The 15,317-nt window shown below is 38.0% G+C and overlaps 1 protein-coding gene across 1 annotated transcript in view; it reads right to left on the reverse strand.

Annotated features, from left to right (window-relative positions):
- Positions 1 to 688: 688 nt before the first annotated feature.
- Positions 689 to 15,317, reverse strand: part of itga1 (integrin, alpha 1) — a 52,607-nt gene continuing 37,978 nt past the window's right edge. Inside the window, exons 12-30 of the mRNA XM_084104601.1 lie at positions 14,224 to 14,366; positions 12,230 to 12,373; positions 11,319 to 11,579; positions 10,221 to 10,351; positions 9,421 to 9,584; positions 9,203 to 9,339; positions 7,635 to 7,745; positions 5,068 to 5,144; positions 4,565 to 4,691; positions 4,342 to 4,422; positions 4,190 to 4,266; positions 3,972 to 4,061; positions 3,690 to 3,798; positions 2,587 to 2,700; positions 2,401 to 2,505; positions 2,208 to 2,318; positions 2,008 to 2,103; positions 977 to 1,090; positions 689 to 856 (exon numbers count right to left, since the gene is read on the reverse strand). Of these exons, the coding sequence (XP_083960727.1) occupies positions 794 to 856; positions 977 to 1,090; positions 2,008 to 2,103; positions 2,208 to 2,318; positions 2,401 to 2,505; positions 2,587 to 2,700; positions 3,690 to 3,798; positions 3,972 to 4,061; positions 4,190 to 4,266; positions 4,342 to 4,422; positions 4,565 to 4,691; positions 5,068 to 5,144; positions 7,635 to 7,745; positions 9,203 to 9,339; positions 9,421 to 9,584; positions 10,221 to 10,351; positions 11,319 to 11,579; positions 12,230 to 12,373; positions 14,224 to 14,366 (2,255 nt within the window). The 3' untranslated portion in view covers positions 689 to 793. The remainder of the gene's footprint in view (positions 857 to 976; positions 1,091 to 2,007; positions 2,104 to 2,207; positions 2,319 to 2,400; positions 2,506 to 2,586; positions 2,701 to 3,689; positions 3,799 to 3,971; positions 4,062 to 4,189; positions 4,267 to 4,341; positions 4,423 to 4,564; positions 4,692 to 5,067; positions 5,145 to 7,634; positions 7,746 to 9,202; positions 9,340 to 9,420; positions 9,585 to 10,220; positions 10,352 to 11,318; positions 11,580 to 12,229; positions 12,374 to 14,223; positions 14,367 to 15,317) is intronic.

Genomic DNA, 15,317 nt, shown 5'->3' on the forward strand with positions numbered 1-15,317 from the left:
CCTCAGAAAACATGGCAGGTATCAGACTGAACACAGATAATGCAATTATTTTGATAAAGCCATTATTTCATTATTAAAGCGATATTGCAAACATAACTTTATATACACTTTAAGCTTTACATTTACAGTACAGGCCTTTTCCTCTTCATTCCTGAAGACAAAAAGCGTGAAAAACATCAGTGCCAAAAAGTTGCTTCGTGAACAAAAAGGAATGTGCCAATATTCATAGCCTATAACACTAATCAAAACAAATGCTTTGAACTGAAAACTGTACACCGCTTCATCGAAACAAGCTCTAAAAGTGAGTTATTGGAATAGACCTCCATATATAAACCTGCTGCCAATAAGAGTGTATGGTTCTGATTACAGGACTGTAGATAACTCTAGACGTTTCCAGGACAGGTTCCTGAGCCTTGCTATGCTGATGATGAATGCCGTGGGGGGGTTACAGATGAGGGTCCGTGGCTGGTGGGATGTTGAGTTCAGGCTATATAGATGAACCTTTGATGCTTTGCTGTTCAAAGCTTGACTCTAATGGTTTGGCAAAATGTCCACCAATCTTGTGGCGTCTCAGAGGTTCACTTGAGTTCACATTCAGTCGAATTTTGCAGTGAACACATGAAGATGAATCAAAGTGTCAAGCAAAGTGCTGGGTTCTCGTTGGTGAACCCAGGCTCCGATCTTCATATTTCTGAATGTTCCTAGAGATGGTCCTGCTGTGTGATCTCGGTGACCTTGGATAGAGGTGTCGTATGTGTTGACCTGAGGGATGGAGGCTACAGAACCGCAGGCTTCAATCAGACTCCTTCATATCTTCCTCCATGTCTTTAACTGATTTTCTCTTGAAGAATCCAGCCTGGAGGAGAACAAACAGAGTCAACATTCAACATCACTGAGCCATAGCATGTTTACACTGAAGATGTGCAGCACTGGATGTGCAGAGGTGAGCTAACATAAGCAAAATAGTGATGCTTACCTTCCATAAAGCGAAGATAACAAGTGCCAGTATTAAAAGTCCTATAAGAATACTGAGGATAATAATCCATAGTGGGATTCCGCTTTGTATGTCTTTGGTGACTTGAATCTTCACCTGCAGTAAAGATGTAACATTAGTCACATTTTAAAAGCTAACATGGAGTACTAATTGCTAATTTAAAGGTCCTGTAAGAGATTTCAGCCATTTTGATAATTTAGCTAGTTAGCCCCTAATGGTAGTGATGGTAGATGTGACTACATTTTGTGGGCAAAATGAATCTTTCTCCTTTAAAAGTAGCCATACAACCTGACAAAATACATATATTATTACATATATATATATTTTTTATTAGTGTCTGATTTGTTTTAGAGACTAGGGTGTGTTCACACTTGTAGTTTGGTTAGCTTGGTTCGTTTGGTCTGGGCTAATGCTCTCGTTATATGTGCATAGCCTACATATGATGGTATTTTGACCAGCTAAGAACTTGTGAAGAGCTTATAAGATCTGTAAAGGAGTAAAAACAGCGTCAGGAATCCCTCAGTCACACACACAAACAATCTACAGCGAGGAGACCTGGTTCTGATGCCTGTACCGACATGCTGAGAATTGAGTGCCAAGGGTTTCATAAACGGGGCAAAATGTGTTTTTGATGTCTTTTGCTAAAAAAAAAAAAAGCATAAAGTATAACAAATAAAAACTATTGGAAATATAACAGTGATCTAATCGATGGCAGTAGTTTTCCCTCCCTGCTGCCTACAGCTCAGAACAGTGAGTAGTGACGGGTTTGTCAGCATTGTCATGACAAAATTTTAGGGTGATTCCAGAAGAATTATACACATGACATTTAAGGATCAGGTAATTGGCTGGTCCCAGGAACAGTTTATGTGCGGTATCAAAAAAAAATCCCTTACAGCACTTTTAAATATAGACTGAGCCTGATGCAATTTTTAATCTTAATGGTCATGAATTTAATGTAAAATGCTGCTTATATTGATATAAGTGCAGAATCCAGGGCTAGCTTGTTTTCATACCTCTCTGGCCTTGACGTTATCATTTAACACAAACAGGTCCGTGTTCTTGTTCTCCAGCATGGCATGGACACCCATATAAATGCTGGAAAATTCTCCCTATAAATGATACATTTTTCAGACGGCAAAGTATATTACTACAGCATTCTGACAGATCATACATAGCAGAACGTGAAAGTTAACAATCAAGCGGAAGAGCGTACTTTGATGAAGGTGGGTCGCCACACTCTGAAAGTGGTGTTGATCTGGTTGAAGTCTCCAGGAGGGATGGAGCAGCTAAAGGACACACAGGGATTTACTTCTTCTTTACAACTCTGGGAAACAGAGAAAAATTGAAATGCGATCAGATACCCATTTCCAATTCACATATTCATAAGAAAAGCGATGCTTACTCACCAAAAGATAGATGCTCAAGGACTCTTTTTTAGGATTCACTGCATGAGGGTTGTCAGGCTTGATGAGTAAAGGGTTAATCCATTTTTTGGCATCACAGCTGATGTTCTATAAGAACAAAATGAGGCAGTTGAGATATTTCTGAGCCAGTCATGTAGATAGGGCCACTTGAGGAATCTGAGCACCTACCGCTGTGTGCGTGAGATCTGTGAGGTACAGCAAAAAGTTTTTTGCAAATGTTTGATAGGGGAACATTATCGTGAGCAGCAGTGGAGGACTCGGCATTTCAGGTTCTCTCTCAATCTGTTCAACACAATCAGAAATCAGTCAGAATAGGGCTGCACGATTAATCGAAATTAAATTTCATGCGCAGCTTGTCAGTGCAGCACAGATCTGTGATCAGCAGTAAATGCTCCATCTGAAAGCCAGAGGCCGCTCTCGCGCAGTCACTCCAAATGTGGGCATCATACTATTGCTGTAGCTGAATAAACAGTAGATTGAAATGCTTTGATTGATTAAACATGACTGATAAACACGACTACGACTATATATGGTTTGTCTGAATTCCACAAGCCTTCTCGGGTATTTTCATGATAATAAAGAATATTTATACTTCAATGCTAATCGACATAGCCTTTAGCACTGTATAGAATACTATGAAATAATATGTTCTGTGCCTTATTCTGTGTAAGGAGCCACATTATCTTACAGAAGGATGCTCAACTGTCATGATGAAGTGAGTTAAGTACAACATTTTTTATTAAATATTGTCTTTTGTTAGACAATAGGTTCATAAATGCTTCTCATGTTTGTAAAGATGTTTGACGCGTGTTGCTTTTTCAAATGCACGTTATAAGCGACTCAAACTCGCAGTGCTTTCAGAAGGAGCAGCGTTTACTACTGATCACAGAGCCGTGCTTTACTGATTTTATAATCACAGCCTTTGTGATTTCATAATTGCACTAAGCCAAATCGGTTTGTCAAAACTAAATTTCTGGATCAACGAAGCATTCACACTCAGACCAGTTTAAATGAATCTGGATCATGTCCACACCCAAAACAAGACAATTTCACATTGGCATCAGACTCCATTTGACTTCAAGATGACTCCTTGCTGACATAGTTTACGCCACTGTTTTATATTAACTACTATGACATAGACATAGTTCTCCTTCACAGTTCCTCATTTTTTTTTTTTTTTTTTGCTCTTGACCACATGATAGTCTCTCTCTCTCTCTCTCGAGGGCCTGAAGGAAGTGATTCAAACTCGAGGTTGAGGTGTTGAGTCTTACCGTGTAGCTGATTTTCACCTCGTCTCCGATTACACTAGTGTGGTTGAAAAAATTGGGTATTGTTTCCTTCCCTTTCATTATGATGTGGTCCTCCTTCATGTACTTGTTACTACAGTAAAAACATGAAATGACAATCTGACCAGTACACAAAATATGATTTTTAATATAAAAAACCCCATACAAATAGTGCAAACTGCTTTTGTTAAATCTAGAGTTAACATCAGGTGAGTTCAACTCTTGGTTTTGGCAAAGCTGATTGGTTGGTTTAAATAAGGCACTTACGAAATGAATCGCAGGTTGGCTTCATGCTTCACAGGGATGACAATACTCACAAAGTAGTCTTTCATCGCAGAGTCTGACACCTCACTATCACTGTGGTGAAAAATGAATTCTATACATCAAAATATCCTTATTCTCTATTTGATCAAGTGAGTCAAACACAGTAAAAAGAAAATTTCATTGATAACTTTCAAAGGAGTAGTCATGAACGTAATTCTTACGTTGTTGCAGTAACATTAATCACAATGTCCTTACGAATATGAGAGGGATTGGGTTCAAATTGGATTTTGAAGCTTTCCTGTTGGATTGAAATAAACAGTGTAAAGAGAATGAAATATAAAAATGCTAATTTGATTGCAGAGGCAAATCTCACCATTTTATCAGATTTAAGGAAAGGATATCCAACTGCACATACTATTCTGGTATTATTTGTTTCACAGTCCTTCTCTTTAGGCTGCAAAAAACACACAAAAAATCCATTTAAAATGTAATAAATGACTTGAACATTCACTGATTTGTTAGACTAGCCAGCACTGACTGATCTACAGTATCTAAAACCAAGTGTTATTTACATGATGCCATTACAGTTAACTTACCTCAACTTTCACATAGTTGATATTTTCCGTGTGGCTCAGTGTAACCCTGGTATTATAAGCATTGTCCCCACTGTTGTGGACGTTGATGTTGACATGAAACTTCTCTTGGTTGCTTTTTATGAGAAGCCTATAAATATACAGAAATAAGAGATAGACAAAGTCAGTTTGCATCCAGTGCTCTTGCTTCTGTTATCCTGTTTCATGCCTAGTGGACAAATCTGAGGCTGATGAAAATAACAGGACAACTCAACAGGGAATATTTATTCTTTCAAAAGTCAACAGAAGGGGGCAGCAGACGACAGGAATTGACTAAATACATTGGAATACACCAGAAAACATTTTACAATATGAATAAAACAGCCACAATTACATAGTCCTGTCATAATTATCTGCATTGTCAATCTACAACAATAATTATATTGAAGACAGAAGAATCAGAAAGGCATTTTAGGTAAATAACATGAAGACTGGTCACATTTTAAATGTTACTATTAATACCTTACCCTGAGATGTTTGCAGTGGCTTTAAGGTGTAGATCAGCAACACACTTGTCATCATTCCCACAGTCTACTAATGCGATCTAGAGCGAAAGAAAATAAAAAACACATCTTCATCCCTTTAAGTTTGCTAAACAATGTTTGCCAAAACATTTCTAATTAATTTTCCTGCCAGATTTCGTTTTACACTCCTTTCAAACGATGCCATTTAATTACAAACAGTTTCCCGCAAATATTTGTGCCAGGAATTGTTTTCTTGACTGAGTTCTGAAGGGAGGACAAGAACAACAGAACTTCAGGGAGTAGCACTGGCAAACACTAGTGATGTCTCCAGGAAAAGCGGCTCTTCCTCCTGATAATCTTATCTCGTGAGCTGGCAAAGCTGTCTGCTTGGGAATTAGTGTGTGTGCAGAGAGATACCGAAAGTTAAGAATAAAATAAAACATTGAGTTATATAAGAAACCCCATTCCTGATGGACTGGGAGTAAAAAGAGGACTTATTCCAACCTATCACAACCCAACACGTTTAATCCCCCACTATACTGTATGCATACAATACAAATGTCGCCTGCCGTATTGTCTAATGCATGGTTTTTAAACTGGTTAAACTAGTGAACCGCAAGGAGATTCCATTCCAAATTGGAGAAAAATTTCACAAAATATATTTATAATACATTTAAAGCTGTCAAAGTTATCATGTGTATTTAAATATTTAACAATCAAATATTTAGTTTATCACTTATTCACCAAATTTGATAATACATTCTGCTTTCTAAAGACTGCTCAGAATTTATGAGATTAATCATGATTATCTTATTTAGCATAAAAAAACCTTTTTCGGACTATTTCTAAATGCATCAATTCAAAGTAGTATAGTCTACACTAGTGATGAGTGCTTTTGAAACACGCTTTGTGAAGCTTTGAAACCTTTGCGAATCATTTGTTTTGAACCATTGATTCAGAGTGCCCATCAAACTTGAATAGCAAGCAACTCTTACTGCACGCACCGCAACAGACTTGGTTGAAAATGCTTCATGAACTCAACCAATCAGCATGTTCAGTGCCCAAGTCCCACCCCCGAAAGTTCCTGGACTTTGAAAAAGTACAACCATGTGAGCAGGGACTTTATGAGGGGCAAACTTTTACCCGGAAATTCCCAAAGTCCCTAGATCCTGGGGAAAGTTCCCGCGGTGGAAACGCAGCTATACAGAGCCGTCTGCTCTCGCTGTACTTTGATGTCATACACCGATCGGTCTGCGCAGTGCCGCTTCAAGTCAAACACACCTGAAGTCATGTGATTTCATTAAACAAGGCTTCTTTAGGTCATAACTGCTTCGAAAAGTTTCTAAATTTCAATGGCAATCTCTGTGAACACATGAGCCAGTGTCTATATGACCTTTTCCTGATCTCTGATCAATTTTATAAATTTGTAGACATTTAATGACACATTTGTATAATAAAAGGAAGAGTTAGTTATTGGTCAGATTAACCAATCTCTCTATAAAACAAACAAAACAAGTCCTAGAAATGTAATAAAATAAGACATACCTGTATTACGAAGACACTTCATATTTAATGGTAGCCTAATGGATGATTTGTTAATTGCATTTAATAGATTACACCTTGAATCAAACATTTGCTATTGGTTTGTAGAAGGTGTTTTTATGCATGTTTAAGCTTGAGTTCAGCAGGGTTCACCAGCTTGTGGCATTTTAAGCTCTTTGAAACAGTGAATCATTTTGCAAAGCAATTGGTTCAATTGATTCAAAGCTTTGAAAAGCTTAGTATCTCGCATCACTATTATATGCACATCCAAAATTGGTAAAAAAAAAAAGTCAGAATCAAAGAAATTTAAAACAACAGGCACGCTGCTGTATCTGCTCCCACAAGACTTGCAATGTTTAAAGCCAAACATAGTCCTTATTTGGTCGAAACATTTCAATTTATTAAAGTTTCATGGGAGCAAATAAAGCAGTGTGTTGGGTTTTCATTTGTGATTTCTAAATGAATCTTATATACATTATATACAAAAAAAAAATATATATATTTAATGTGTAAACAACATTGTCTTTATAATATCACACTGGACATTTTTCTTATAAAAAAAGCTAGAGCAACTAAATTACAACAAAAAACATCAACAGCATCTAATGTAAAAGTAGTCGAAAAGTACAAATCTCACTTTTAAATTGTGCAGATTCATACAAATATGAATGATTATACTTCACACACAAACAAAAAAATGTACAGTATGTTTTTATAATCAAGTCATCAAATACATTTGGCCATTTGGAAAAGTCTTGGCATTCCCTTTGCCAGCCCATCCCTGTTTCTGATAATCAAAATCTCATTATAACTGCGTGTGAGAGAGCAAACATGGAGAAAATCTCTCAGCGCTTGTAAAATTAGAGAGACTTCATTAGACTAACTTACAGCTGCCACCCACATTTACTCCTTCTTTTAATGAGCGTTATAAGTGGAGCGGTTACTGGAGTAGTGAATGTTACACTCTATGACCTACACGTATAAACCTCAGATCAGATTCGGCAAAAGGAATGAGAATGAGATCTTACAGTCTTGTTGAGTGACGTCGGTAATTCCCCATCTAGGACTGGACCCTTGTCTTCATCCACTAAACCGAATTCCAGCGTGACCATAATGGGGTCTCTGAAATCCAGTTTATCCTGTGGGGGATAATAAAGGATGTTGCACATTTTTTCAGCTTAACGTCAGTAAGACAACTCAGAAATGGTATCAAATTCATTCTGTTGCTAGCAGCCTATTATCAACTCTGTATTATTGGTTTGTAGGTCATATTCTGATATTGATCATGCAGTATTGCAGTCGTCCATCATTAACACAAGGGGGCGTCGCCTCTTTTCGTATAGCATACTTCCTCTAGCGCTCAGAGGACAAGTATGCACTGAAGCGGACGTGCTGTAGTCTCTCAACGGTGGCTGGGGCCTTTGATCAGAGAACCTCTGGCTTTTATTAAACTCAAGTCCTCTACTTTCAAACGCTTAGTTTTATGCTCTTTATCTACTGAGAGACGTTAAACGTAACATAAGCTAGATCAGAGGCAAACAGATACACAGTTAATGGTTTCAGAGAAGAACGGGGGCTGGTTTTATAAGAAACCAGTCTGCACACAGGGAGGGAGTGTACAGTCTGCGTCGCAAGCTACCACTGCTTTGCATTTATAGATTTGGCAGATACGTTTATTCAAAGCAAAACACAATACATTCAAGACGACATTTGAACATATTTAATACGTCTTATACTCTGAAAATGTCGAATTATCTGGTACCGTAAGAGGCTTATTGACCAATGATATCATTTCCTGTTTTGTGTTTTTTTCCATTGGTAGCACCGCATGACGGACAAAGTTTATAATATTTTAGTAACAATTATTCAATGCTTTTTCTTTTCAAAGAAATAATAATTAAAGATTATGCCAAAAATAAATAATAATAATAATAATAATTAAAGATTGTGATAATGAGGTATTTTTTCTTCATTATGACATCAGGACGGTTGTACCAACCTGACATTTTTCACTTCACACCCCTGAAAAATATCAAAATTCAAAAATTCATCACAGAAGATGTCTATTCAAGTAATTGTATGCATTAATATCATTTGAAATAAATAAACAACTAACATAACTATAAACATCTTTTACATCTTTACATCTACATCTATAAACATCTATTTTGATTATCGCCTTATTTGCTTGACTTTTTTATGCGCTACATTGTTACTTGTTTGAAAAAGTAACTTGTTACTGGAAAAGCTACACTATTAAGTTACTATCATGTAGAGCAGTGCGATGAAAACCAAAAAAAAATCTTTTTTATTTCGATTTTACCCTAATGGTTTTTGCCATAATCGAGCAGCCCAACCGTCGTGCTTCTGAAAATTGTAGTTAAGTTAGTAGCGCCGCTTCTTTATAAAAATACATGCACACAAACACCATATAATGTACACAAAGATAAGCAAAAAATTACAAGACAGAAGTTTGTGCAGCCCTAACAGACCTCAGTCAGGGTAGCGCCATATTTAAGTTTTGACAGGAATGAAAATGAGGCTGTGAGGGACAGAATACAGTGCGTGAAACTCCTTTAAAAACTGATTTACTTGCCGACGTGTAGAAGATGTGCTCTCTGCAAAGCTTGTTAACGATCAACTCGTTCTTCTGCAATCTCCTGTCCTCCGTTTCGTTAAACCGTCCTCTGGCAATCGTTCTCAGCGAGTCCAGCGTTAAATTGTACCTGATGACTGGAGGGAAATGGCATTTAAAAACACAGAACATTAAAGACTTGATTGACAAAACCTAAAGAAAGAGCATCAGTGACTCACGAGTTCCTGTGATTGTGTCTTTGTCAGACTTCATTCGATATCTGAAACACACATTGGTCTTCACACATACTGTGGTCCTCCCGTGGACCTGACAGGTCTGCTGCAGATTGATCTTGCTTGGGTCGAAGGTCATATCGGCATGAAGCTCTGCAACATCCCGAGACCTGGATTAAACAAATTCAACAAGATGTTTGTGTGAATGGAGCAGCATTACTAGGTGTGTCATTTCATTCCATACAACAACAGCTGGTTCGTAGATCATAGACTGATTTCAGTCCAAATAAACGCTTCAGATGGTCTCCAAAAATATCATATGTGGTCAATTACAGGCAAATGGAGAGCTCCTAAAAGGCTGGGAGGTGCAGCTTGGGGAGTGAAAATGGCAGAGGTCACTAGACTCCATGGCTTTGCTCTACAGTCGTAGAGTCTCAGCATTTGGGGTCATTTTGTGGCCACTCTGGAATCTGTGATCTCTACAGAGGGATCTAAGAAAGGAAACGCTGCCAAGAGTTTATTTCGTGCTTGGAGGCACTCTCACACAGATTCGGAGCCCAACAGAAACGGGTCGTAGTGGAGGGACATAACCCCTGACGGACAAGACTCTACAATGTGGGATGTTTAGGCTCAGGTCCAGATTTGAGACAGCTGCTGTGGGTGGGAACCAGGAAGACAGAGGGTAGCGAGTTCATGTTTCATACCCATGGCTTTTTTAGATCCAGACATTAGTGGGAATTTAAAATGTTGCACTACAGAATAGATTCACTCACATAAATATGACACTTAAAGTCAAACACACTCACCAATATAGTGCGGCCCCTCCTATTCCTCCGATAGTGACGTCAATGATGCCATCACCATTCAAATCCATGATGCCGTGAATTGATTGGCCAAAGAACTTCATGCTCTCTCCATCTCCTCCAGCAGCAATTCGCTAGACACAAACAAACACAAATACCATCTTTATTAATTTAAATTAAATTAAAAACTAACATTCATTTTATTAATAAAGCTTATATTAATATAAAGATGGCATTTAACAATAACACGGTCAGGGATAGTTATGTTTGTTCTTAGTTTGACTTTCTAGGATTTTAGTTAGTATTCATTAGTTCCTGTCTTCCTTTGTATAGTTCCTGCTCCTTGTTTGTAGTCATGGTTTCCAAATATTTGTCATTTGTTTCAGCTGTGTTCACGCCATTACCATCTGTAAATAAGTTACTCTGTTTCAGTTCTCATTTGCCGGTCTACATTTGCGTTTGCTTCTATGTATGTTTTACCAGTTGAATTATTATTAAACTCTGCATTTTAACTTTATTCCTGATCATCATCTGTCTGTCTGCACCTTACTAACAAACACAATATTTATTTTATTATTAAAGTTTATATAAATGTATATAATAATTACTTCATTATATGAATGAAACAGAAATACAATATTTTATTAATACATTTTATTTTAATACAATAAATATTGCATTGTATGAATTAACCAAGAATACAATATTTATTATATTAATATAAACATTTACATTCATATAAATTAAACTTGTAGCTCAGCTAAAGTAAAAAAAAAAAAAAGCTCAGTTTAGCTACGTTTCATTGCCCAACCTTATCAAGTAAAGTTAAAATATAATGTACAAGTATATAGGCTCCAGCATCCCTGCCACCCCACATGATACAAGTAGTTTGAAGAATGGGTGAAAGGATATACAAGTGACTCTGTACATCAATAATTAATATTTAAATAGCTCTGCAATTTATCACAAATACAATGTAAACATTAAATATTAATGTTACTGTACACATGTTAAAAAGCAATATGTTTATACAGGGGGTCTGTCTTTCTTACCACCAAAATGTTAAAGACCACTTGATGATATGCTGTCAAGATTCCTTACCTGAACATACTTCTCCTTTATTGATTTCTTTGAACCGTGGTAAATATATACCGCCCCTCTGTGGTCGTTCTCCAAAGGCGATCCGATCACTATGTCATTAAAGCCGTCCAGGTTGAGGTCAGGAACGGCAGCGATTGCAGTGCCGAAGCGTGAGCCGCAGGGCTCGTTCTTGCTGAAGATTTTACAGTTGCTCCGAGAGTTAGCAGTACAACAGGTCTGATTGACCGGCTTCAGCGTCATCTCATGCTCAAACAGCCCATCCTGAGGGTAACAACCAGACACAGAGTAAATGCCTGAGATACTGCAGCTCTCAGTGTGGCCTACAGTCCCGTGGCTGAAGATATAGGTAAAAAGAAATGTAGGTTCCAATGGAAATTTCAAGAAAATATAAAATTGTTCTAAAGATGATTAAACAGATGGAGTTAAACAGGAAAGAAAAGACAAATGGCAATTCAATATGCAAATAAACAAGAAGTCTGTAAATTCAGTGATTTGGAGAAAAAACAAGACAAAACAAATAATATGTGGGCTCTATACAGTGCTGCCGTGTAACACTAAAATGCTTCACAAAGAAACACTGACCAACGGGCAAAACCGATAGAAATTGCTCCATTTACATCATTATTTGGAAGCTCTTGAGAGCAGGTGCTCCACAGAGGCTGGTATTTTGCTGGAGATATTACAGTTTCATTCGATTTCCATTCCCATGATGCCAAGCTCTCATTCCAACCCTTCCCCTGCTCTGGGACCACTTATTTCAGGCTGAACACCAACGCAACACACACTCCCTGAAGACAGATCCAAATTTACTGCTATCACATGCTCCCAGGCTGGAATGAAGGTACTACACTCCCCTACACATGTTTTCAGTATGTGGAATGAGGCATATCACAGATTAAAGACACACACACCTCATTGAGTTTGTAGACGTAGACTTGACCTTGTTCGTCTCTCTCTGGACCCATATACATGGGAGCTCCAACCAGAAGGATGTCAGTGTAATTGTCACGGTCAATGTCATGCGTCTGGAGGACGCTGCCGAAATACGAGCCGATCTAAGAAAAGCATGACAGAAAAAAAAAAAAATACCATTGAGAATGAAACTGCAATTTAAACGCAAAAAGATGAATCACAATATGAAACTTTAATATACTTTATAGCATATATATATTTCTGTCGTGACAACTCTCAGAGTGTATTGGCATGGTAATGGGTATGACAATGTTGATATATTCGGTCTTGGCGAAATAGATCTGCTTCGCTGCTGCTGCTTTTATTGCTGCTGTGCTGTTGGTTATTGCTGTTGCTGCAGAGCAAATATGGGACTTGCTACTGCCAATACATACACAACACACTGATGTGAGCAAGTAAGACATGCTGTTGCTGTACAATATAGCGTACATGAATTACCCGTAGCAGATCTGTACAGGTGGAGCTGGGGAAGGTGGAGGGTTTCTGAAAGCGCGCTGCACTGCTAAGGCAAATGCTACCCAATTATTTGACAGTTGAGCAGAGTTGCATGCCACCAGTGTTGTGCCTGAACGCGTTCATTGAACGATAGTTCATGAACTCATTCATATTTTGGGCAAACGTGAACTGAACGTACTGTATTACTGCCTGATGAACGTTACTGTGAACTCGTTCATTCTGGTGTCTGTGAACGCCACACTCTCTCAGTTTAACTTCGTTCAATTAGAGTGCCAGATTTCTAGTCTTCCAGGCGAAAACCCGGCTAAAACACAGCGTAAACCGGCCTTAATATGTAGCGGAAAAAACACCCAATCTGGCAACCAGCCACCAGTGACTCTTTTGTTCGATCTCGTTCATCAAAATGAACAAATCTTTTTTCGAGTCATTTCGTTCATTTAAAGGGCTTTAAATGTCACTATTAACTGGCAAATTCCCAGAACACATCCACCTACGCAATCTTGATCATATTCTGAATTAAGAAATCATTATAATGCAGTCAAAAATCGTTTACAGGGAACATAAATAACTTTACCTTCCGAGTCTTTCGTTCATTTGTCACGTGACAGACGGACTTAGTGAATGGATCGTTCATGAACGACTGATGACACGTTACAAATCAAAACAAAAAGCAGCAAGGAGGCGTCGTATGAACATTTAAACGAGTTTTATGACAAGGTCGGTGAGGGTGGGAAAAATCTGACGCATAGCTTCAGTGTTAAAACTGATAAAATAATTGTCTGTGGTTCTATATAGGCTGTGGCAATCATTTTGAAAAATAATATCTCGCAGCAACATTGAAAAAAAAGAAGTATGAACTAGTTCATTTTTGGAACTGTGAACTTAGTTCAAAATTTTGAGTATGAACTATGAACTGAACTAGTTCATTTTAAAATTTATGAACTGAACTTTGAACTAGTTCATGTAGAAAGTGAACTTTCCCAACACTGCATGCCACACACCAGATCCCCCCGTTCTGCTTAGCTTCTCTCAGTAGTTGTGTGACCACACCTGTAAGGTACCCCCGAAATGCCACCTTTCTACACTGAAGTGTCAATATATCCATTCTTGAGGAAGAAGTCGCCTAGTCGCTCGAAAATCTTCTCTTCAACACTTAGCAAGGAGATGATGCTAAGGTAAACAGGCTGATGTTCTTTGAGTACTCCTCTTTAGGAATCCACACTCCTTTTGTAAACAGCAACTACTGTGCTATTTTACTTCACCTCCAGATTATAAGAACGTGTTTTAAATTATTTTCTTCTAATGTTTATTTTTTAAATGTCTATTTTATTTTGATGTTGGGGTTTTAAATTTAATTTTGCATTTATTTATTTATAACATTTAATTTCTTTATTTCTTTTTGATTTAGGGGTGAAATGTCATCTATTTTTGAGAGATCCACCCAAAATTGATTGAGACTGTGATTATGAATATTTACCTGCTCTCCATTCAGCGTCTGTGTTATAGTGAAATTTTCTCCGTCGAAGCGGTACACCATGACACGCCCGCTGTGGTTAAACCGTGGTGCTCCTGTGATGTACAACACACCATTGGGTGTGTACGCTGACTGCACATCATAACCTGCAAGCAAAACCACACGGCAACCTTTACTACCACATAACTAACCCAATCTCTAAAACAATTTACAGCAGTCTGCATGCTTAATATGAAACAGCTGGGGCTGAAATCATGAACGGTTTTATAACCGAAGACACAGACATCGTTGGGAGTAATGTTAGAATAAACCAACTTGACTGATTGTAAATCTTTTTCCTCAAATCTGCATTTGCGAAACGGCGCTTCCACGCAGCTCGTTCTCCAAACACGTTTATCAGGCAGAGTCATTTCATTGTTTCACTCTGGAGCGACATCCTTAAAAGGGGATGTGCAGAGAGTGTGAGCATTTGCACTTACCGTGTGAGTGTTTATGAGATGGCAGAAGATTGTGACAATGTGTTTAGACTACTTCCACAATGCTGTCTTCTATAATAAGCTTCCCTGCCTCTCTGAGATGAATATTATGAAGCATTTAAAATCCCTGATATGCACATAAAGCATTTTTATTGTTGACTATTGGTACCCAAGAAGTATAATCATTCATGGCCTTGGCCTAACACTTAACATGCCTTAAAGGTCCCGTATTATGCCCCTTTTCACAAGATGTAAAATAAGTCTCTGATGTCCCCAGAGTGTGTATGTGAAGTTTCAGCTCAAAATACCCAACAGATCATTTTTTACAGCATGTTTAAATTGTCATTTTTTGGGGCTCAGAAAAACGCGCTGTTTTAGTGTGTGCCCTTTAAATGCAAATAAGCTGCTGCTGGTCGACCCAGGGGGGCGGAGCCTCACGAGCTCACGCTCAGTCTCTCAGGACAATTTCATCTCACGGAATGATGATAATATCAGAAACTCTCAGTAACGGTGTTCATTTCGAGTCGGACAATAATGCCTACAGAGTCAGAGTGCTGTATAGAGATGAAACAGGTATAGTTTAGTATTATTATAACGTATTTGTCATCTGCTTGTATGTAT

Source organism: Abramis brama (assembly GCF_963993115.1).
Source record: "Abramis brama genome assembly, chromosome: 25".
NCBI lineage: Eukaryota > Metazoa > Chordata > Actinopteri > Cypriniformes > Leuciscidae > Abramis > Abramis brama.